At 47.6% G+C, this 23,443-nt stretch overlaps 1 protein-coding gene across 12 annotated transcripts in view; it reads left to right on the top strand.

Annotated features, from left to right (window-relative positions):
* Fnbp1 (formin binding protein 1) overlaps positions 1-23,443 on the top strand; it is a 116,206-nt gene that overhangs the window by 79,277 nt on the left and 13,486 nt on the right. For 3 of the 12 annotated variants that reach the window (XM_029536097.1, XM_029536096.1, XM_029536095.1), the window contains exons 7-12: positions 2,548-2,676; positions 6,251-6,397; positions 7,525-7,719; positions 8,603-8,785; positions 17,254-17,268; positions 22,093-22,202. In XM_029536097.1, the coding sequence (XP_029391957.1) occupies positions 2,548-2,676; positions 6,251-6,397; positions 7,525-7,719; positions 8,603-8,785; positions 17,254-17,268; positions 22,093-22,202 (779 nt within the window). The remainder of the gene's footprint in view (positions 1-2,547; positions 2,677-6,250; positions 6,398-7,524; positions 7,720-8,602; positions 8,786-17,253; positions 17,269-22,092; positions 22,203-23,443) is intronic. The other 9 variants (XM_021192112.2, XM_029536099.1, XM_021192115.2 and 6 more) reach the window with 5 other exon arrangements.

Below are 23,443 nucleotides of genomic sequence, written 5' to 3'. Positions count from 1 at the left end.
TCTCTCTCTCTCTCTCGTGTGTGTGTGTGTGTGTGTGTGTGTGTGTGTGTGTGTGTGTGTGTGTGTGTGTGTGTGTTTGACATCCACACACACATATTCTGTTTTAGGATCATTTCTCTGAAATAAACAGGCAACCGCTTTATCTGACAGCAGCAATGTTGTGTCTGGAGTGGGATCCCCTCCCTCCCCTGCCCTCCCCTCCCTCTCCTCCCTCCCTCCCCTCCCCTCCCCTCCCCCATGAGATTTTCCAAGGAAGGTCCATGAATGAGGCAGAAGGTATTTTAGAAGTTTTATTAGTGTGCATGGGAATCCCCCTTTTAGGATATGTGTGACGATGATAACGGAGGAGTTGGGGGTGCTCAGGTCGGAAGCCTTGGCCATGCAGATGGAAGGCGGGCAGGGGACAGTGATCAGGATGGCTACCACCTGCCAGAGGGGAGGATTTTTGAACTGTAGCTAGGGATGACTGTCACAGAGGCTTCAGTTAATGCCCTTGGCGGGGGACTCTGTAGGTGGCGGAGGCAGAGCACATGGCCAGGATGAGCTGCCAGGCTGCCAGCCAAGGGGGAGAATGTGGTGGCTGAAACCTGCCTGGGTTAGCTGAGAAGACTCCAGCCCATACTGGACCAAAAAGCCCCAGGGAATAAGGAAACACTTGGAAATATTAGGAGACATTTTCTCATGAATAGGGAAGAAAATGAAGGAAGCCACCAGGACTGTCCCCTTGGCCTGCACAGCAAGACTGGAGTGTGTGGGGAAAGTGTAACTCAGGTTAAGGTCACCAGGTCAGAAGCCAGTGAGAACCTTGGAGAATAAAAACTCCCCTGAGCCGGTTGGAGACTTGTGCCTTGCCTGAGCCAGCCCATGGGTTTGATTGACACCCAAAACCCCTCCCCCAAACTGACACTAAAGAGCACTGGCAGCTCTTTCTGAGAACTGGTTTGATTTTCAGCACCCACGTAGTGGCTCACAAACATTTATAACTCTAGGGGATCCAATGCCTTCTTCTGGCCTCCTTGGCCAATAGCACACACAGTGCATAGATATATGTGCACACAAAACAGCCAAATACATTTAAAACAAAATAAAACCCTCCTGAGGCTCCTGTGGTGGTTAGTGGGTAAGTTTATGTCTTAGTTAGGTTTCATTGCTGTAAAGAGACACCATGACCAAGGCAACTCTTAAAAAGGAAAATATTTAGCTGGGCGTGGTGGCGCACGCCTTTAATCCCAGCAGTTGGGAGGCAGAGGCAGGCGGATTTCTGAGTTCGAGGCCAGCCTGGTCTACAGAGTTAGTGCCAGGACAGCCAGGGCTACACAGAGAAACCCTGTCTCAAAAAACCAAAAAAAAAAAAAAGGAAAATTTTTAATTGGGGCTGGCTTACAGTTCAGAAGTTTAATCTGTTATCATCATGGCGGAACGTATGAGGAGCTGAGGATTCTACATCTTGATCCACAGGCATCAGAAAGAGACTGTATTTTTCTACACTGGGTGTAGCTCAAGGAAACCTCAAGACCACACCTACTCCAATTAGACCACACCTCCTAATAGCCGTTCCCTGTGGATTTAGCATTCAAACACATGAGTCTGTGGGGGCCAAACCTCTTCAAATGCGCGCGCGCGCACGCGTGCACACACACACACACACACACTCATAAAATAAGTAAATGTTAAAAGTCAGGGGAATGGGAGGGATGATTTTGGTTTACAAGACCAAGATACATTATGTACATGTATGAAGTTGTCAAAGAATGATAAAAATTTTATTTAAAAAATACATATTAAAAATAATCCCCCCCCCAAAAAAAAAAAGCCGACCTCACCCGAGCTGTGCTGGGCAGTGGGCAGACACGGCAGACAGCTTTGGTCTTTGTAGTCACATCTGAGTGTGCCCGTGCCTTCTTTCAGTCCTGGATCGTAATCCTCTATGGCATGGGTGTAAGCAAACAAGACAGTCGAAGCAAGTAAGACGCTCATGTGCCCTGCGAAAGCTGAGCCCTTCTAAAAGCGAGTGCGCTTTTAACTGTGATACCAGGGAGTCCAAGGCCTTGTTTCAATACATAGATAGGTAGGTAGGTAGGTAGGTAGGTAGGTAGGTAGGTAGGTAGGTAGATAGATAGATAGACAGATAGAAAATGTAGATTTGAGACTGTTTGATTTGTTTTTAAGCACCTGCTGACCTGGAGATGTGGCTCAGTGGGAGACCACTGGTCAGCAAGCATGAGGCTCTGGGTTCTTCAGCCAGTCCCCAGTACCACAAAAGGGTAATTTTTTTTTTTCTTATTTTTGAGACAGAGTCTCCCTATGTAGCCCTGGCTGTCCTGGCACTCACTCTGTAGTCCAGGCTGACCTCAAACTCACAGAGATCCATCTGCCTCAGCCTCTTGAGTGCTGGGGTTGAAGGTGTGCACCACCACCACCTCGCCTAGAAGTAATTTTTCAGTGTGTAAAATATAGACAGTCTATCAAGTGATTTGGGCTCTGGTATGCCCTGATGTAGGCTTTTGTGTATCTGTATAAACAGTATTTTCTTACTTTTGCCCCAAGGCACGACAACAAGCTCAGATACGCCAGCAAATGGCAGAGGACAGCAAAGCAGATTACTCCTTAATCCTGCAGAGATTCAACCAGGAGCAGTGGGAATACTACCACACCCACATCCCCAACATCTTCCAGGTAAGCGCTCCCCAGTGCTCGGGGCTTGTGAAGACAGGATGTTCTGATGTGACAGGGCCTCACTGTAGCCTGGGAGTCACGATGTACCTCAGCTGGCAATCATCTAGCCTTGGCCTCCTGGTATCACAAGTATGCATAACCACATCTGGCTTCCCAAATGTCCACTGAGTCTGCGTGTGTGTGTGTGTGTGTGTGTGTGTGTGTGTGTGTGTGTGTGTGTGTGTGCCTGTGTGCCTCTGTGTGTATGTGTGTGTGTGTATGCATATGCATGCGTGCGTTCGTAAGTCATAGTCAGTTTGTAGGGAGTTTCCCAGAAGCTGCATCGGGCGACTTCACTACTGCCTTCAACTGCAGCCATCCTCTCTGGCACCTCAGAGGACATCTGCACACACATAGTGTACATAAACTCACACACACACATACACACACAAATAATAAATCTTAAAATCTTAGGGTAGCTGGCCAGCAAGCCCCATGGATTCTCCTATTTTGGGTGCCCTTACAGGTGTGTCCCCCACACCCAGCTTTTTATAGAGGTTTTGGATATTCATCTCAGGTTCTCATGCCTGCCCGACCAGCATCTTATCCACCGAGCCATTTCTCTGGCCCCTGCTGAGTGGTTTCCCCTTAGCATGTAGATCAAGCGATGGCCAGCAATAAGAATGAAGCGCAATGTTAGCCCGGGGTTCACTGGGTGCCTGTGTGGACATCCTGGTTTTCATTGCGCCCTCGTTTTTTTTTTGTTTTTTGTTTTTTGTTTTTTTTTTTACAGGGGCTGAGATTTTACAACTGTGCCTTTTAGATGAGCACTTCCTCTTTAAAGCATATTCTGGCTACAAGGAACGCCCGCCTAGCTCTAGGGCACAAAGCAGCATTCAGAGCTGTGGGATTTGAACAAACAAGTATTGTTTCCCTTGAATTGTTCTCTTTTTCTTTTTAAAATCTTTGTGAGAGAGAGAAAGACAGAGAGAAAGTGCACGAGCGTATACAGACAAAATCTCACTGTGGACCCCTGGCTGTCCTGGAACTAGCTCTGTAGACAGGTTGGCCTTGAACACACAGAGCTCCATGTGCCTCTGCCTCTGCCTCTGAGTGCTGGGGTGAAGGTGTGCACCACTACGCTGGACCACCGTTCTTTGTGGAGGCAGTCTCTCGCTGATCTGCAGCCTGCCCTCCCAGCATCCAGTGCTGGAGCTCTCCCTAGCTCTGCCGCCTCTGCCACCATAGTGCTGGGCTTATTTGCACCCCACCCCACCCGGCCCTGGCATTTTTGCATGACTGTTGACATGTCCTTGTGGCAAGCACTTTACCAACTGAGTCTGGATCCCATTTATTTATTTTTCCAAGACAGGGTTTCTCTGTGTCCTGGAACTCACGCTGTAGACCAGGCTGGGTTTGAACTCAGAGAACCGCCTGTTTCTGCCTCCTGAGTGCTGGGATTAAAGGCATGTGCTGCTACTGGCTCTTGCATCTTTTTTTTTTTTTTTTTTTTTTCCTATCTCAATTTCTCAAAAACGGTATAAGAGACTCTGGGTGAAGCTTACTGTGGAACACTGGCTTGTCACAGTCACAGCAAGCCTTACCTTTCATTTCAGCAGGACAGTCAATCAATCAATCAAGACACACACATACACTCCTGTTTGGAAACTTTTTGTCTGTTTCTTATTTGTTTTTGAGATAGAGTCTTGCTATGTATTCCAGGTCAGCCTCAAACTAGTGATCCTCCTGCCTCAGCTTCTAGAACACAAGGATTACATCACCATGCCATTTGAGGAATCTTTTAGGATTTGAGTTCCAAGTGTAGAAAAGCCAAAGTGACTGACTGAAGTAAACCCCTGATGAGGTTCTCAGGGTCCCCACCACAAACCTTTAGGTCAGTATGTCTCAACCTGTAGGTCGAGACCCCTTTAGGGGTAGAACGACCCTTTCACAGAGGTCACCTAAGACCATTGAAAACCACGGGTATATACATTATGATTAATAACAGTAGCAAAGTTATAGTCACAACAGAGTACTTTTATGGTTGGGGGTGGCAGGTCACCACACCACGAGGCACTGTATTAAAGGGTCGCAGCGTAGGTGGCTGAGATCACTGCTGTGGAGGGCAGGACTCTGGCTCTGTCTCGGCCTGCGTTGCGTTGAGACTGTTACCAAAATGGTTGTGTAAAAGATGGAAAGTGGCCGGGCGTGGTGGCGCACGCCTTTAATCCCAGTACTCAGAGGCAGAGGCAGGTGGATTTCTGAGTTCGAGGNGGATTTCTGAGTTCGAGGCCAGCCTGGTCTACAGAGTGAGTTCCAGGACAGCCAGGGCTACACAGAGAAACCCTGTCTCGAAAAACCAAAAAAAGAAAAAAAAAAAAAAAAGAAAGAAAGAAAAGGTGGAAACTGGAGGGATGTATATTACTAGGGAGGATACTAATAAAGCTAAAAACAAACACACTAAAACCAAACATGCCCCTCTGATGTAATCCCAGGACTTGGGAAGTTAGAGGCAGGAGGATCATAAGTTAAAGCTCCAGATAACAAAGTAATAATAATAATAAATAGCAGGATAAAGTCACTGTGATGGGTTGTATTTCCTTTCATTGGCACTGTGATAAGGGCCTCCCTCAAGGCCAGCCTCAGGAAGGAAGGGTTTATTGGCTCCCAATTGAGGGTATGGAGCAGGATATCCTGGCCCAGAAGTGACTGCAGCAGGAGGTCACATGCCCTCAGGAGCTGGGGACAAGGAATGATGCATGCTAGAGCCTGGCTCGCCTTCTTATTTTAATTTTTTTCCTATATTTTTATTTTGTATATTTGAGTGTTTTGTCTTCATGTATGTATTCTGCACGCCACATGCATGCAGTACCTATGTTAGCCAGAAGAGGTCACTGAAGCCCCTGGGACTATAGTTACAGATGGTTGTGAGCCCCCGTGTGGGTGCTGGGAACCAAACCCAGGTTCTCTGGAAGAATAGCCAGTGTTCTTATCCACTGAGCCATCTCTCCAGCTCCCTCTCCATACATTTATTTATATACATGTATATATACATATACATACATTTATTTATTCATGTGTTTGGTTTGTGGCTATGTGTGGGGTGAATGCTTGTATCACAGCACACACAGTGGGCAGAAGACATACTGTTTCCTCCTTGCTAGGTGGGCTCTGGGTTTTGGATTTGGGTTACCAAGCTTGGTGGCATGAGCTCTCACACCTGCTGAGGGGTCTTGTGGCTCTGCCTTTTTTCCCTAGGCTGGAACCCCAGCACAATGAATAATGACACCACATTTAGGGTGGGTCATCCCACCGCAGTTAAACTAATCAAGAAATTCCTTCATTGGCATGCCCAGAGGATATTTGGCGATGGTAGATCCTGCCAGTTGAAGTCAACATTTTCCGCATCACAGGAGTCTTCCAGCAATTACAATGCAGTTGTGTGAAGCAATCGCTACGCAGCCCAGCCGTTCATTGAACACAGCACGGCAGGCTGATCTATGACCGTACAGTAAACGCAGGGGAGCAGTAGTCGCCCCAAAACCACTACCTGGGTTAGCAGCCGACTGTTTTATACGTGGTCTGATTTTTGCAGAAAATACAAGAGATGGAGGAGAGGCGGATTGTGCGCATTGGGGAGTCCATGAAGACGTACGCCGAGGTGGACCGGCAGGTGATACCCATCATTGGGAAGTGCCTGGACGGGATAGTGAAGGCGGCTGAGTCTATTGACCAGAAAAACGTAAGCACGCTCCCTGGGCTTCTCTTGGGGCCATCATCTCTCTCCTTGTCCCACCAGCAGCACCTCGTTCAGGGACCCTGGGGGTTGCTGAGTGTGGTCTTCGTCTTTTTCTACCTGAAAGCCCTTTCTCGAAGCCTTCGGGGTTTAGTCCCCCAGCCCCCACTCACAAAACACACTCACAGGGATGTCACTAAGTTGAATGGAAGTGTTTTGCTGGGATCAGACTGATTTCTGGAAAGAGTCAAAGTTCTCTGCGGGCCCCCGTGACCCAGCTACCTGCAGAGCGTGGGGTATTTGACACCAGATGCTGATGGCACCCCTCATTGGATAGTCCATGTCACTTTCAGGTGTTGCCAAAAGTCCTCTGGGAGACAAAATTACCTTTTGTTTAAAATACCCACTTGAATCCCTGTGTTCCACTTTTTTGTATGTTTGGTTTTTTTGTTTTGTTTTGTTTTTTCGAGACAGGGTTTCTCTGTGTAGCCCTAACTGTCCTGGAACTCACTCTGTAGACCAGGCTGGCCTTGAACTCAGAAATCTGCCTGCCTCTGCCTCCCGAGTGCTGGGATTAAAGACGTGCGCCACCACGCCCGGCTTGTGTAGAGTTTTGACAGTAAGACATCTTGCTTCCCATTTCATGAAGACATGTTGGCTTTGAGCATCCCTCAGGGGCCTCCGCCACGCTTATGAGAAAGAAATTATCAGTGCTCCAAAACGAATAGCACCCTCCCCACCTCTGACCACATTCTACAGGTGAGCTTTCTACCTGAGGTGCTCAAACCGATCTTACCTTGACTGGAATTTCTTTTTTCTTCATAATTATGTCACCAGTTCAAGATCTCTTAGAAACGTTTAACCGTCTAAGCGAAGCTCCCTCCAGTCACCCTGTTTAAGGGTTCAGTGACACGTCATACAACGCGTGGACCAAGGAGGGGGGGTCCTTCAAAAGCAAAGCATCATGGGAGGTGGAGGCAAAACTTTGTGAGACAATCTCTCTAGCAATTAACACAGTGCTAAGGACCGCGGTGCTGAGACAGCGGGCTTCTCGGTGATATTTCTTGGGTCCTCCTTGGTCTGTGTCATGGCCACTCTGGTGTTGACCTGCTTGCCCGTGGGTGTGATTGCAGGACTCCCAGCTGGTCGTAGAAGCCTACAAGTCAGGATTCGAGCCTCCTGGAGACATTGAATTCGAAGATTACACACAGCCGATGAAACGCACCGTGTCAGACAACAGCCTTTCCAGCGCCAAAGAAGGCAAGCCCGAGCTTAGATTTGGTGGCAAGTCCAGAGGCAAGCTCTGGCCGTTCATCAAGAAAAACAAGGTACTGGTCATGTTGGACCCTGTGTGGGCTGCGAGCTACAGGGGCAGGGTCTCAGTTTATCTTTTGGTCTTAATCAAACTAAGATCTGGACTTCCAGAGAGCGAAAGAGAGGACAGTTAGCGTGCTGCGTTCAATTCACGATTCACACGGTCTGTCTCTGGTGTTGGAGTCTTTGCCATGGCCTCTGTCTTATTGCAGATGCGTTGTCCCAGGACCGGGTCACCCACACTAACATCACTGATCCCACAACCCTCTCACCACCCACCCCCATCCTCCCAGACTGCTGGGAGCAAGGGGACCGAGTCCCATCTAATCAAGCTTGCCAGCCTGACCTTGGTTTTGACACGTTAACCTGTCTGTGGATATTTTTCCCTTTTCTTTTCATAGCGTGGTATGTAGGTGCATGACAGCTAACCCGGCGGCCTAAACTGGATGGAAGTGGCCTTGCTGTATTAATTAACCTTAGATTAGACTGATTGTCTGAGTTTCCCAGGATAGGACTGTCCCCCTGTTTTTCTGAAAGCTTGGTGATTTAGACCCCCTTTCCCCCATCGAACTGCGTCAGTTTAGATGTGGACGTGTTTACCCTCTGGCTTAAACTGGTTCTAGAACGACTAACAAGAGCCTAGCTTGCATGTCACTGTCTGCATGAGCTTTGGATCATAATCTTCTGCTGTCCTGTCGCGTACTCACGGACCCTCTCCTTTCCACCCCCTCTTTGTGGACCGCATCCTCCATCATTTCTTTTGTACCGTGGCATCGATATTAATGGTTTGTGTTTTACTTGCTTTGGGTCTTGAATATGATTTGATGCTTATTTCTGTTTTGTGTCTCCTTGTTTCTGATTTTTTTTTCTGTCGTCATTCCACCCCTCACATTGTAGCTTATGTCCCTTTTAACATCCCCCCATCAGCCTCCCCCTCCTCCCCCTGCCTCTGCCTCACCCTCTGCTGTTCCCAACGGCCCCCAGTCTCCCAAGCAGCCAAAGGAACCCCTCTCCCACCGCTTCAACGAGTTCATGACCTCCAAACCCAAAATCCACTGCTTCCGGAGCCTAAAGCGTGGGGTAAGTTCTGCTCTGGAGTCCTGCGTCTCTTGCGCACCGTGTTGCATGTCTCATTCTGCGTATTTACTCTGAGTGGACCCAGTGTGTTTTCCTGCAACATTCAAAGGGAGAGAGAGCCCGAGCCTAGGCTCCCAGAGAGCAGAAGAATGGCAGAAAGAGAGAATGGAACAGAGACGTGTGGTGGGAGTGAGGAGCAGAAAGCCAGGAGGCCTGGGGTCTTTGACTCTCTAGTCCGTGCTGGAAGCACCACACACTTCCCCTTCAGAGATTCCGAGTCATTCATTTTCCTCCTTGGTCTCACCAACTCTGACTCGGTCTCTCAGACAATGTAGAAGATGAGGAAGTGGAAGCGACCGGACAGTCAGAAAATCTGTGCTGAGTAATTACAGACAGGGATGCGGCGCAGGCTCTGCTGCCCAAATGACGCTGCTGGTGAGGAGGAAGGAAGCGGACCAGGCATACTGGTTCCCTTGTGAAGCTAAGGTGTAACAGTAGAATCCGTCTCACACCTGCATCTCTCTGCAAAGGGAGAAGGCACCACAGCAGCGACATTCCTCCACGGCTCCCTCTCCACTCGGTCCCCACCTTCCTCTGCAGCGAGCTACTGGGAGCTGTGGAGCCGGGATATAAGAGTCAGCTCCCATGGTCCGGTGCTCTGTGGCACCCAAGGTCAGGGAACAGCCTCTTGGAGTGTGGATGCTGTTACGACTCAAGCTTGAAGTCCTTGGGTACAGAGCAAGTTCCAAGCCAGCCTGGGCTACAAAACAGGCAAACAAAAAGCCCTCCGGGGTGTTAGCATACATGAACCTCTGTGGGGACTGGGCACTCGTCCAGCATAGATACCAGCTTACTAGCTTAATAGGGAAGGCTGGAACAAGGTAATCTGTGACCATCCAAGTAAAGCTAAGTGAGCCTCCTCTAGTTGTATTTATAATAAATGTCTGGGCTGAGCATGGCGGCTCATATCTGTAATCCTAGCAGCCAGGAGGCTGAGGCAGGAAAATGTTAAGTTTAAGGCTAGCTTGGACTACACATTAGCCCAATGGTCAGTGCCACGGCCACCTGCAGGTCCTGGCCTGTGGCATTCCCCTGCAGACAGGTATAGCTGGGTGCCTTCCTTCTGGGATCTCCAAGCATCCAAGCAGCTGAGCACCGGGACGCCTCTTTCTTTCTTTGTTTTTTTTTTTGGAGACAGTTTCTACATATAACACTGCCTGTCCTGAAACTCACTCTGTAGCCCAGGCTGGCCTAGAGCCTCTCTGGAGTGCTGAGATTAAAGTCATGTGCCACCATGGCCAGCCGGAGACACTTGAGTGTAGTCCCTAAGAGCTCAGTTCTCCCTAAAGCCAGAGTTGGATCCAGTCGGTGGGCTGATAAGCAGCGTTCCTGCAAATGGAAAGTTCCCAGGTTTAGTGTTTTCTACCCCTCCATCCTCTGGCACAGGAAGAGCTTTCAACCGTGGCTAATTAGATAAGTGTCTGCCTCAGATCCATCCGCTGGCGGATTTTTTTTATCTGTAGAATCCCAGTACTGAGAGACTCTTCATTTCATAGGAACAGTGTTCCGGTCTCTATCTAACCTTAGTACTCCAGGGGCTGAAGCAGGGGGATTGCAGTAAGTTTAAGACCAGCCTGGGCTTCATAATGAGATTCTATTTCCAGAGAGAGAGGGAGAGGGAGGGAGGGAGGGAGGGAGAGAGAGAGAGAGAGAGAGAGAGAGAGAGAGAGAGAGAGAGAGAGAGAAAGGAAGGAAATGGAAGGAAGGAAGGAAAGAAGGAAGGAAGGAAGGAAGGAAGGAAGGAAGGAAGGAAGGAAGGAAGGGCAGAAGTTACCTAGCACACATTCCCAGCACAGCACAAAACATGCAATGGCGCGGCCTGTGAATGAAGATAAGAATGTCAGCCTGGGCTATGTGAGATCCTGTCTTAAAACTGAAATAAAAGGGGCTGGTGAGATGGCTCAGTGGGTAAGAGCACCCGACTGCTCTTCCGAAGGTCCGGAGTTCAAATCCCAGCAACCACATGGTGGCTCACAACCATCTGTAACAAGATCTGACGCCCTCTTCTGGTGTGTCTGAAGATAGCTATAGTGTACTTACATATAATATATAATAAATAAATAAATCTTTAAAAAAAAAAACTGAAATAAAAGAATGGACAGAGAAATGGCTCAGTAGGTGAAGGTGCTTGAGGGAGGCCTGGTTACCTGAGTCCAATTCCTCGGCCACAGTGAAAAAGAGAGCCGGGCTGGTGAGGTGGCTCAGTGAGTAAGAGCACCGACTGCTCTTCCGAAGGTCCAGAGTTCAAATCCCAGAAACTGCATGGTGGCTCACAACCACCCGTAACAAGATCTGATGCCCTCTTCTGAAGTGTCTGAAGACAGCTACAGTGTACTTACACATAATAAATAAATAAATCTTAAAAAAAAAAAAAAAAAAAAAAAAAAAAAAAAAAAAAAAGGAAAAAAAAAAAAGAAAAAGAGAGCTGGCTCCCCAAAGCTGCCACTGCCACCCGCATGCATGCAGTCATCAATCAACCAATCAATCAATGGATACATGAATAAATAAATAAGAAAGAGTATATGAAAGGAAGAGTAGTATCCAAAAAGATCAAGGTTGAAGGAAGAAGGGCACACTTGGGGGAATTGGTTCTAAGGCTACTCAGTAGGCCAAGTGAGAAATCAGAAATTTAAGTTGCTGAGGTGGTTCAGGGATTCATGCTCTTGCTGCCAAGCCTGGCAATTAAATTTCACCTCTGGGACCTACAAGGTGGAAGGAGAAAACCAACTCTTGCATGCCTTAGCAGGCTCACGCACGCACGCGCGCGCATGCGCACGCACACACACACACACACACACACATATGTACACACACATACACATACACGCACACACACATACACACACATACACGCACACACATACACACACACATACACACACGTACACACACACATTCACACATACACACATTGAATAAATGAATGTAATTCATATATATATATATATATATATATATATATATATATATATATATGTTTTTTTGAGACAGGGTTTCTCTGTGTAGCCCTGGCTGTCCTGGAACTCACTCTGTAGACCAGGCTGGCATCGAACTCGGAAATCCGCCTGCTTCTGCCTCCCAAGTGCTGGGATTAAAGGTGTGTGCCACTACCACCCGGCTGTAATCTTTTTTGTTTGTTTTTGTTTTGTTTTTGTTTTTTCGAGACAGGGTTTCTCTGTATAGCCCTGGCTGTCCTAGGACTCACAGAAATTTAATTTCCTAATGCTGTCAGGACAGCCATTGTCAGCAAGCAGAGTAGCTTCAGAAGTGAATGATAGATTGTGCTGAGCTCTGTTGTTGGGTCTGACTGAGCAATCAGCAGCTTCCTGGCTCAATTATTCTGACTTTTAGAACTTCACTCTTCATCAGAGAAATTTCCATGAACGTAACCAGGGTGGACCAGGCTCAGAGTCATCACACCACATTACGACATGATCATTCGTGTTTATAAACATCTGCATCTGTCTGTCAGACACGGGGGTGGGGGTGGGGTGATAAGATGTGTCGAGTGACTTCAGTTACCATCCATTTGCGTGTATGGTCCATGACACCATATCCCACAGTCTCCTGGTCATTGATGGTTTCTGTGTCTGTGTTCTGGTGTCCCCAGAGTGTGTTGGCAAAGGCCAAAGAATGTCTGTGTTCGATTAGTACAAGAAAAGATGGTTTTAAAAACAAATTTGATTTCAGCATACTTCTTTGATGGAGACTTTCCTGGAAGGTAAGTGACAGACAAGCTGTGACAGGGAGGGACACGGAGAGCAGAGCGGTTGCGCTACTGTCAGATCTGTAGAGTTAGATCTGATGTTTCTTCCGGCCCAGAGCGGTGGAGGAAGGGAACTGGGGGGATGGTGGGAGGGAGGGAGGAAGGAAGAGGGGTGCAGCAGGCCTTGGAAAAGAAAACATCCTAAACCTAACATCTGGGGAACCAGACCCCATCATTTGTTAAGCAGCTTCGGGGAGTGCGGGAGGCAGCGGGGTGCGGTTGGCAGGTCCATGCAGGCCAGGGGCAGGGAGCCCTCTCTCCCATTTACTTTCCCCTGCACCTGAACTTGAGACTCTCGAGCAGATGAGCTCCAGGGAGGATTCTCGGAGGGTAACTTGGCTGTGGCTGCGGTGTCTCTCGTTCATGCCCTTCAGAGTTTTTCATTTTGTGCTTTGTCTGTGTGGGTGTTCCCTGTGGGCATGCCTGTATCACGTGTATGTCTACTGACCTCAGAGGACAGAGGAGGGCACTGGATCCCCTCGGTCTGGAGTTACTAATGGTTGTGAGTCACCATGTGGGTGCCGGGAATCGAACCCAAATACTCTGCTCCTAACCACTGAGCCATCTCTCCCATACCCTGTGGTGTGTCTTATAATTTATCATATTTCACAGCCTTCAGATTTGAATTCTAAGCATCTGGTTTAATGACCAAAGTGTGGAAATTGTATACAAACATTTCCTTTTCTTTTCTTTCTTTTTTTCTGAGACGGGGGTCTCACTGTGTAACCCTGGCTGTCCATGAACTCACTATGTAGACCAGTCTGGCCTTGAACCCACACCGATCTGCCCCCCCCCCCCCNCNCCNCCTGAGTGCTGGGGCTACAGGTTTGCACCCTACCACCTGGCTCAGTGTGCAAACATTTCTTATCATAGCTTAGTTTATTTTTAAATAATTAAACAAGATTAAATAGTTTTGCGATATTTACAGAGGGTTTACACTGCCAGACCGTCACTGTTCCGTCTTCACACATGTCAAATAAAGATTAGAGCAGAGAGTGTGTCCTTGGCGCTGTGTGCGAAGGCACATGCCTGTGATCCCAGACCTGGGGAGGTCAAAGTCATCGTCCCCTACATAGGGAGTTTGAGACTGGTGTGAGCTACGTGACGGGAAAGCCAAGGGGGTGTGGAAGAGATAGAGATCGATGTGTGGATAGATAGATGGATAGAGAGATAGAGCTAAGTGGATGGGTAGATAGATGCGTGCATAGATAGATAGATAGATAGATAGATAGATAGATAGATAGATAGATAGATGCATAGATAGATAGATAGATAGATAGATAGATAGATAGATAGATAGATGATAGATGCATAGATAGATAGATAGATAGATGGATAGATAGATAGATAGATAGATGCATAGATAGATAGATAGATGCATAGATAGATAGATAGATAGATAGATAGATAGATAGATGCATAGATGCATAGATAGATAGATAGATAGATAGATAGATAGATAGATAGATAGATAGATGAATAGATAGATGCATAGATGCATAGATGCATAGATAGATAGATAGATAGATAGATAGATAGATAGATAGATAGATAGATAGATAGATGCATAGATAGATAGATAGAACCTGTCCTGAATTTGAGTCTACACAGGGTAATTCCATTGTCTTAAATGTGGGTTTCCTTTTGAGCCTTGCAAAAGCACAGCTAAAACCAGATGACTTTCCTCATAGTTTAGAGTTAATCTTCGGGAAAACCATCAAAACCGAGCAAGACATTGTGGATGTCCATTGTTGCGTGTGACGTTGTGAATGCGTGGGTTTCCTTCCTTTTTTCACTATCTTACCCTGTTCTCTTGCTGACTGTTGGCCGACCTAGTCTCTGTGTTATCACAAAGAGCTCATGAAGAGGACTCTAGGGAAGCCCACACACGCCTTGGAGGCTAGGGCCTACGTTGTAAGTCCGCCTGTGATGCAGACAAGGCTGTCACAGCCAAAGCACTAAACTCCTTGGACAGCGCCAAGACTGGGGACACAGGTGCAGCTGTAACACATCTGTCCCTCCAAACAAAATTCTCTGGGACAAGGAGGGGCTCTTACTGTATAAAATTAACAGCTACCATAGCTTCAAAACCTGTATAGAAAGATCCAAGCCCTCTAATGGGCATCCAGTGCCCCAGTGACACCACTGAGCTAGCTCACTGTCTGAGTGCCCACTTTTTGTCTTAGTTCTGGCAAAATCTTTAAAGAGCTGCAGCAGCCACCTGAGATATCCACGGTACCCCTGGATATGAGTTTATGGCAGAAATTTACCCACCAAATACAGCTATCGAGTGTGGTCAACAGAAATCAACCATGTGACCGGGCAGAGATCCACATCTGTGTTTGTAGCCTGTAGGTCACTAGGGAGTCATGTCACAAGCCTGGAGAACAAAAACTCAAAGAAGCATGGGCAGAGACGGTTCCAGGAGAGTTCACCAACTTGTGTCTGCTCGGGCACTTACCGTCCCCTTTCTTTGCGCTTGAGGTTAGTAGCTGTGACCATCCAATGACACATGGACACGCTGGCTCTGTCTCCCTCCTGTGTTATTGATGCTTGCTTCTCCCAGAGCCCCTAACTGTCGCCTGAAGCTGACGGCGTTTGGTCCCTTAGTGTCTAGTCACGCCCTCCATGGGGTCTTTGCCGTTATTCCTCTAGGAGAAGACTACAATCGGAAGTGACCTAATTGTCTGACTTATTTATGACTTACGACCTGGAAAACACTTTAGTCATCTTTAAAAAGAATTCCGCACACTGAGGTGGCACCTCTGGCAGGTGATCTGTCACTACCCACTTTAGAAAATGGAATTTGAGAGTTTTGGTGTTTCCAAAAAACTGAGTGTGAGAATTTAGCATTTCCTGTTTCTCTCTTGGAACAGATGTTCAGTTTTAATCATTTGCTCTTCCTATTGATATTACAAATTCGGTGCTAGGAGATTTCTATTATAATCTCAAGTCATGAGAGGAGCCCCATAGAGAATAAATAGTGAGTCGGGTTCTAGAACTTCGCACTAAGATTGTGTGTGAGGAAATGCTAGTGTCTGCTGGTGTGCTCTGTGGGCGCCGTCTCCTGCTCTGCACCATGGGTGTTGTCTGACTGATTGACGAGCTCAGCTTGTGACGGACAATCTGTGCTTTAGCTCCAGGAGGCTCAACAAGTTCACAGCCGTGCCTGAGCAGACAATTCTTGAAAAGCTGTTCAATTTCTATCCTATTTATTTAACAATTTCTTCCTTCTATATGGGAACAGTTTCTTTAAAAAGTGATTGCCTATATGCAAAGGAGTATCAACTTTTTTTTTTCTTTGAGACAACATCTATGCAGTTCCAGCTGGTTTGGAACTCACTATGTAGACCAGGTCTCTACCTCCTGAGTGTGCGCCATCAAGCCTAGGTAGAGGTTTCAGCTTTAAATAATCTTAAGGATGCAAATAATATAAAAACTGGCTAAGGAATTTTAACCCCTCCCTACACAGCCTAGCAATCCAAGTGTGCTTTCTTTGGTAGTTTATCCTACAATATGTCTGCACTGTATCACCCCTACTAGGACATGTGACGTCAGAGCGTCACATGTCGAGCACTCCCTAGGCAGACAGCAGGGTCTCCGAATTGTGTTTCTGTTCCGAGTTCTCAGAGCCGTCCTACTATGCTTTACTCCAGCAATCGAGGGAACTTTCTAGTCTCTAGGCCCAGCAGTAACAAAGCTGTTGTGGCCCTGTAGTGATTAGCTCATTCACACACACACACACACACACACACACACACACACACACACACACCATCAGTGTAAGGTGGGATGTGCTGGAGAGATGGCACAGCAGTTCAGAGCCCTTGCCGTTCTTACAGAGAACCAGAATTCTATTACAGCTCCTACATGTCTGCTGACACCCCCATGACTCCGGCTCCAAGGGTCCTGTTGCCCTCTTTTAGTGGAGCTTGTGCATGCCCTAGACTGTGCGCACACATATTCACACACATAAGTAAAAAATAAGTATTTTTCATTTAAAAAGCCAATGTTAAAAAATAAAAACTAAACACCAGAAGGAGGGCTGGCTGCCAATGACCCCAGCGCTCAGGGAGGTCTGGAGAGAAGAATCTGGTGGGGAGTGGGGGGCTATGGGGGGAAGCTGCCTATGACCCCAGCACTCAGGAGACAGAAGGGCCATCCCAGCCAGGGATGTACACTGGGTAACCCTGTCTCAAAAGCAAAATTTTGAAAAGACTCTGCATAGAGACGTTCTGGGAGAGACGTGCTATGCAATTTTTTTCCCTCTTAGGGTCATTACATGTCACTGATATGCCTAGCAGGTTTAAAGTCCTAGGGTCTGTTCCCGGCACCTCCCCAAGTCACCCTCCCCAGGAAGCTGACTTCCATAGGCATTCAGTGGAAGGTGACTGACACTCTGCAGGGCCATAACGACCCTCCCACGCCTTGTCTCAGCACTGGCACCCGAGATCCTAAGAAGAGTTTCTGTCCGAGCAGCCCCTCCTGTGAACTTTTGCACAGATCTGCCTGGCCATTTCACAAGTCAGCAGGGAGCTGATGTTATGCGTCCAGTGAGACTGGCCAATGCCTCCTCTTCTGACCTGTGTTTCTCTCTCTCTTTCTCTCTCTTTCCCGTTTGTTACTTCTTCAATTTCCCACGAAGCTTTCTCTCAAGCTGGTAAGCACCACGTCCCCATGCATGTCCCTGGTCTAATTGGGTTCTGGTATATGCTATGTGTGCTATGCCCCGGGCAACCTGCCCCTGACATTAACTGTTTCCCTTCATTCTCCTGTGGGCGCTTTTGTTGGTGTTTGGTTGCGTGGCTATCTTATTCACTAAGAAAATTAATGCTTAACATTATTTGATTTTTATTTTTTATTTTTATTAATTTTTTTTTTACCAAGCATTGATCAGTTATCTATACTCATCTGAATGTAAATGTCAGAAATTGAGGAGCAGGGTGGTCTTCCTACTGGATCATTCTGGGTCAAAATAAATGTAAAGAGTTGGTAGCCCCTTTCTGGGAGCAACAGAAGTAGATATTTAAAAACAAAACAAAACAAAAAACAAAACAAAACAAAAAACAAAACAAAACAAAAAAAACCCTGAGAGCCTAAAGGAGACACTGGGGAGGCAGAGGTAGGCGGATCTCTGTGAGTTCCAGGCCAGCTAGAGCTATTTAGAGAGACCCTGAAGGAAACAGTCAGGCATGTGTCATGCCTGTCATGAGTGCTCAGGGTTTTGGTAGGGAAGACCAGTGGGAAGCTATAATCTTCGGTGGGAGCATTGGGTAAAGCTGATTCCAGTAAAGATGCTTTGATGGACAAAGAGGACTCTCTGGTCTATCCTTGCTTGAGCTATCTACCTAGCGTCTGTCTGTCTTGCTTCTCCTTCATGGTGTAATTCAAGCAAACAGCCTGAGTAACTGTTTGATTTATTAAAAGAAAGTCTTAACCAACATAACCCACTATGCTTTGAGAATGAATGAGGACTGGGGACATGGTTCAGTAGTAGAGTGTCTGCCTAACACAGGCAAAGTCCCAGATTCCATCCCTAATACCACACACACACACACACACACACACACACACAAATTAAAGGAATGGAATCTTCTAGAATGCCAAGGCAAAGCGATTCCTCCATTCTCACAGTAATGGACCATGTTAGCTAAGTGCAGAGGCTAACCACAGAGTAATACCTGGGGTATCACCCTTGCTGGGTGCCCTACTCTTGATGGCCTGGCATGACATGTGACCATGAATTTCCTATAGCTGTGCACGTGCATACGTGGACATACATCATTTCTCAACTGACTCTATATTTTATCCACAGTCCAGTCAATCTCAAAGACATATATATATATGTGTGTGTAATTATTTTGTTATTAAATAGTATTTCTCAAAAACGAAACCCCGGGAAGAGTCTGCAGTCAAGAGAGGTCTCTCTCAGAGGGAAGAGGTTTGGATGCTGAATGGCTTTAAGCAGTCTTTCCTTTTGGGATACAAATCCTTTCACCAGAGTGGGTTGTTGCTTCCATGGCATTTAGAGAAGGCTCAGTGGGTAGGTAGGGCTGCTTGCTCTTACAAGCTTGAGGGCCTGTTTAGATCCCAATACCATCAAGAAAGCTGAGTATGGCTGCATAAATCCTCAGCCCCAGCACTGAGGGGTGGAGATAGGTGAACGTCAGAGGAAGGCACTGGGTACCCAGCCTCACTGAGAAGCCAGGTTCAAGGCTGTAAGATACAGAGGGAGAAAGACACCTGACACCCAGCTGGAGCGACCCCTCGGGTACGCACACATCCGCGTGTACCACAGACATGCACACAGACGTGAACTGTGAGGTAGAAAATGAATTGTAAAAAGCAGACATCTGAAGGACTGTTTTATCTGTGCCCAGGAGCAGTGTGGGTCCTATCAGACAGGGGCAAGGCCGAATACAGACCCCTCTACCTGGGTGTGTCCGACCACACCCTCCAGGGCAGGTTCCACCATTCTACAAACTGGGCCACTCTAGCTGTGTCAGAGACATCCCGGTGTCGCAGCGCTAGAAACAAGGGCCCCTTCTTCTCCACAGAGTGAGTCACCTGCCACGGCTTTGTTTGAGGAAATGTAAACTTCAAAAGCCTAATTGGGTGAGACGCCCTTTCTATAGATCCTAAGTTTATGTGAGAAGCTGCTGACCTGAGTTTCCATAGCAACCAAGGTGTGAGGCCTTCCCAGTGACTTGTTTTCAAGTAATAACGCTATTGAAATAGCCAGGGTGGCTATTGGGAGCGACCTGGCTCTTGGGTGGACCCTTTATCAATTGAAGATGATGATTTTTGTTGTCACGAGTAACTAGCCCTGCCTCTTCTGTGGCCAGTCACAAGCCACCAGCCTGGAGTGTTCCTTACAGGCGTCTCCATAGCCGTTCAGATGCAGTCCAGGCCTCACAGATGTCCTAAATACACTCAGAAGAGTCAGGTCACCACTAAACCAGCCACGGTCAAGTGTGGGCAGTCAGCTGAAGTTGCTGTACCAAACAGTGCAGCCACACAATGTCCCCAGCATCACAGAAAGTTCTAGAGGGCTCTCTGGCCACTGCCCAGATCACCTCACTGACACAACTCCGTGACTTGCATTGAATTTTGTTATGTCTGAGATTTAAAAGCAAAACAAACAAAACCTCAGGGCTGGGAAGATGAGTCCAGAGGCGAAAGTGTTTATAAGCCCAGCAGCAGGCAGACATGTATATAAGCCTAGCACCGTGTGGGTAGATAGAGTATGCAATGGGAAACAACCAAGACACCCTGTCTCAAACTACACACACACACACACACACACACACACACACACCCCAATCTAGGAAACAATTATCAGGGTTGCCAAGCTGGCTCATGGGGATGGGTAGCTTGGTGCTAACCCACATGACCTTGAATGCCAGAGGCCCACATGTTTGAAAGATGGAGCTGACAACCACGGATTGTAGAATGAATACAAATTGTAAAGATAGATTCTCCTCCAAGCTCGGTGCTTAAATAGAATGAGTAGAAAGCTAGACAGTGATGCTTCACCAGTGTGCGTGGAAAAGGGGAGCCGCTGACCTGCAGGACCATGCTTGGCTTGGTGACAGAAATACTGCCCATCCTCTCCCGCTCCTGCTCACACACCCACCACACACCCAGGGGGTCTCAGGATGGAGCGCTGATCTCCGCCTGGCCTAAGAGGAGAGCCATTTGCTGACTCATGTGCCTTCCCCCACCCCCCTCACCTCCCACCTTCTCCTAATCAGCCTAGAAGCCTCTGTCACAAGCCCCCATGTAAGCTGCTTGGCAAATCCAGCTGGATTCCGGAATCGCATTCTCTGGGCCACCAAGTCAGTCTCGCTCTTGTTTGAAAAGAATTGAGGTTTTCAAGTAAAATCTCTTTTTGTAAATTTCCTGGCTTTCTCTGGGTCCATTGAATACATTTCATTCTTTATGAAAACGGCCTCGCTTAAGGAAGAACTCTCGTGCTGCCTGGAAGCCAAGGAGGTGGTCCTTGGAGGAAGACCAGCTCCCCGAGAGCGCCTACTGAAAGTACAGTAAGAGCCAACAGTGCAGTAGGATCTTAAGACAGTCCCAGCCAGGTGTGGCGACTCATGCCTGCGACCCTGGCACTCGGGAGCCTGAGTCTGAAGGATTGCACTCAGCTGAGCTGGAGCTGGAGAGACAGCTTGGTAGTTAGGAGAATGGAGAGGACCCAAGTTCTATTCCAACATCCTGTAGCTCACGACCCTGTAACTCATTCCAGGGACCCTAATGCCCTCTTCTGAACTCAGTAAACACACAGGTGCATGTGTGCATGCACACACACACACACAATTTTTTTATTTTTTATTTTTTGAGACGGGGTTCCTCAGTATAGTAGCCCTGGCTGTCCTGGAGCTCACTTTGTAGACCAGGCTGGCTTCGAACTCAGAAATCCGCCTGCCTCTGCCTCCCAAGTGCTGAGATTAAAGGCGTGCACCACCACACCTGGCTAAATAAAATCTTTTTAAGTTTGGGGAGGGGGGATCAGGAGCTAGTGTGGTGGTTTACACCTTTAATTCCACTACCTGGAAAACTAACGCAGGAGTTCACCATGAGTTTGAGACTGTAGCCCGGAAGTACAATGCTTGTCTAGTACACGTAGGCCTCAGGTTCAACCCTGCAGAAAAGGGGTCAGGGCGTGTTACCACTCGCTCTGACAGTAACGGGAGGTTGGTTCTGTACACTGTGGGAAGTAATTCTGGGGTCTCAGAGTCAGTGAGGGACAAGTCACACCTGAAGGGGGTGATTTTTTTTTTTTTTTTTAAGATTTATTTATTATTATATGTAAGTACACTGTAGCTGTCTTCAGACATTCCAGAAGAGGGAGTCAGATCTCATTACGGATGGTTGTGAGCCACCATGTGGTTGCTGGGATTTGAACTCAGGACCTTTGGAAGAGCAGTCAGTGCTCTTAACCGCCGAGCCATCTCACCAGCCCGGGTGATGGTTTTTTTAATCCTACTTTTTGCTCACATCCACAACGGAAAGTGATAGCCTGTCTGTCATTTCACAGGGGCGGGAACTCTGAATGCCTCAGCATTGAGAGCATTGATGGTTAGGAACACTTCAACTAAGGGGAGAGCAGAGACTTAGACACAATACTGACAGGGATTGGATTACATTAGAGAAGCGTCACTTCCTGTCTTGGGTGGGAATAGTCAGAGTATGCAAAGTCTAAATGTGTTTTCTGGTCTCCTGGATCAGACCTATTCCCTGCATCTCTCCTCCTGCGGTGTGGTTGGCCCTGGCCTTCCCTGCCTTGCTCTGGCCCTTGCAGATGCCCCGGTGATTTGTGGGACTTCCCAGGTCTGCATGTGTTTTGGTTTTTGCATCTCAGCTGGTGCAGCAGGGAAGCATAGCTGGCTCAGCAGGTCTGCAGGCTTGGTCTGCCCCCTCCTGCCCAGGGGCACCGCAGGCCTTTCTGGTGTCTCATTTATGTTTGTGTCTGCAGGGTGTCACACCAGAAGACTTCAGCAACTTCCCACCGGAGCAGAGAAGGAAAAAACTACAACAGAAAGTTGATGATCTCAATAAAGAGATACAGAAGGAGACAGATCAGAGGTAAGGCAGATGTGCCCTGTCAAAGAACCCAAACTCAGTCTGGAAAGAAGAAATCCGATGTGTGTGTGTGTGTGTGTGTGTGTGTGTGTGTGTGTGCATGCGTGAGTCTGTGTGTGTGTGCATATACATGCATGCATGCAGTACCCACAAAGGCCAGAAGGGGGAAATCAGAACTCCTGGAGCTGGAATTATAGGCAAGTTGGGAACCAAACTTTATTCCTTGTGATGAAGCAGTACACACTCTTACCTGCTGAGCCTTCTCTTCAGCCTCTAAAACATGAAAGGCATGGTCTTGGCAGGTGTTTTGTTTGTTTCTAGCCAAGTGCAAGGTTTCTCTGCAGAGGTTGTATTTTGAGTCCGGGAAACAAAACGCAGGTGGCTAGCTTTCATAGCTCTCTTGTTCTAAGTGAATATATGGGGTATTGTTTGCTTTCCCAGTCAATGGAAGGAAGATATTGGGGTCCCTGGGTTATGAGCTGGAGAGGCCACCAGCGTGTCCCTCAGCCCCAAGGTGCAGAGGTTGGCATGGCTGTACTTCTGATGTAGGCATCAAGGCACGGGGTGCAGGTGTCCATGACTCTCCAAGCGGAGCATCACGGTGTCTCTGTTGTATTTCTGGGCACACTGGCGACAGGACAGTGCAGGGTAGACACTTTCTCGAGGTCGTAGTCACACAGTAAACAGCCGTTTCCCCGCTGCTTGCCTTCCAGTATTAGCTGCTGCTGGTCAGGCAGGATGTCTTCTGTGTCTTGGGTCTCAGTGATGGACTCCACCTCAAGGGTGAGGGTCTCCCCTGGCAGGGCCCTTGTGAAGTTCTTGTTGGCATCAGTCACATCACCTCAATATGAGTAGTCGTAGGGGTTTTCTCTTGGAGGTCAAAGGGGTTTTTGTTTTTTGTTTTTGTACAAAGGATGGCTAAGATTCTCTCCTCTCTCCCCCATATCCTGCCTTTGAATCTAAAATCTGTTTTTCTTTTTAGTTGAGGATAATTAAATATTAGTCTTCTGGCAGATTCTCATCTCCTTCCTCTCCTCCCTCCCCTCCCATTGTCGTAGTCGTTGTCGTCGTCTTCTTCTTCTTCTTCTTCTTCTTCTTCTTCTTCTTCTTCTTCTTCTTCTTCTTCTTCTTCTTCTTCTTCTTCTTCTTCTTCTTCTGATTCTCATCTCCTTCCTCTCCTCCCTCCCCTCCCATTGTCGTAGTCGTTGTCGTCGTCGTCTTCTTCTTCTTCTTCTTCTTCTTCT

The sequence above is a fragment of the Mus pahari genome, chromosome 3 (assembly GCF_900095145.1).
Source record: "Mus pahari chromosome 3, PAHARI_EIJ_v1.1, whole genome shotgun sequence".
Lineage (NCBI taxonomy): Eukaryota > Metazoa > Chordata > Mammalia > Rodentia > Muridae > Mus > Mus pahari.
The sequence above is the reverse complement of the archived record's forward strand: the minus strand, read 5'-3'. Positions and strand labels throughout refer to the sequence as shown.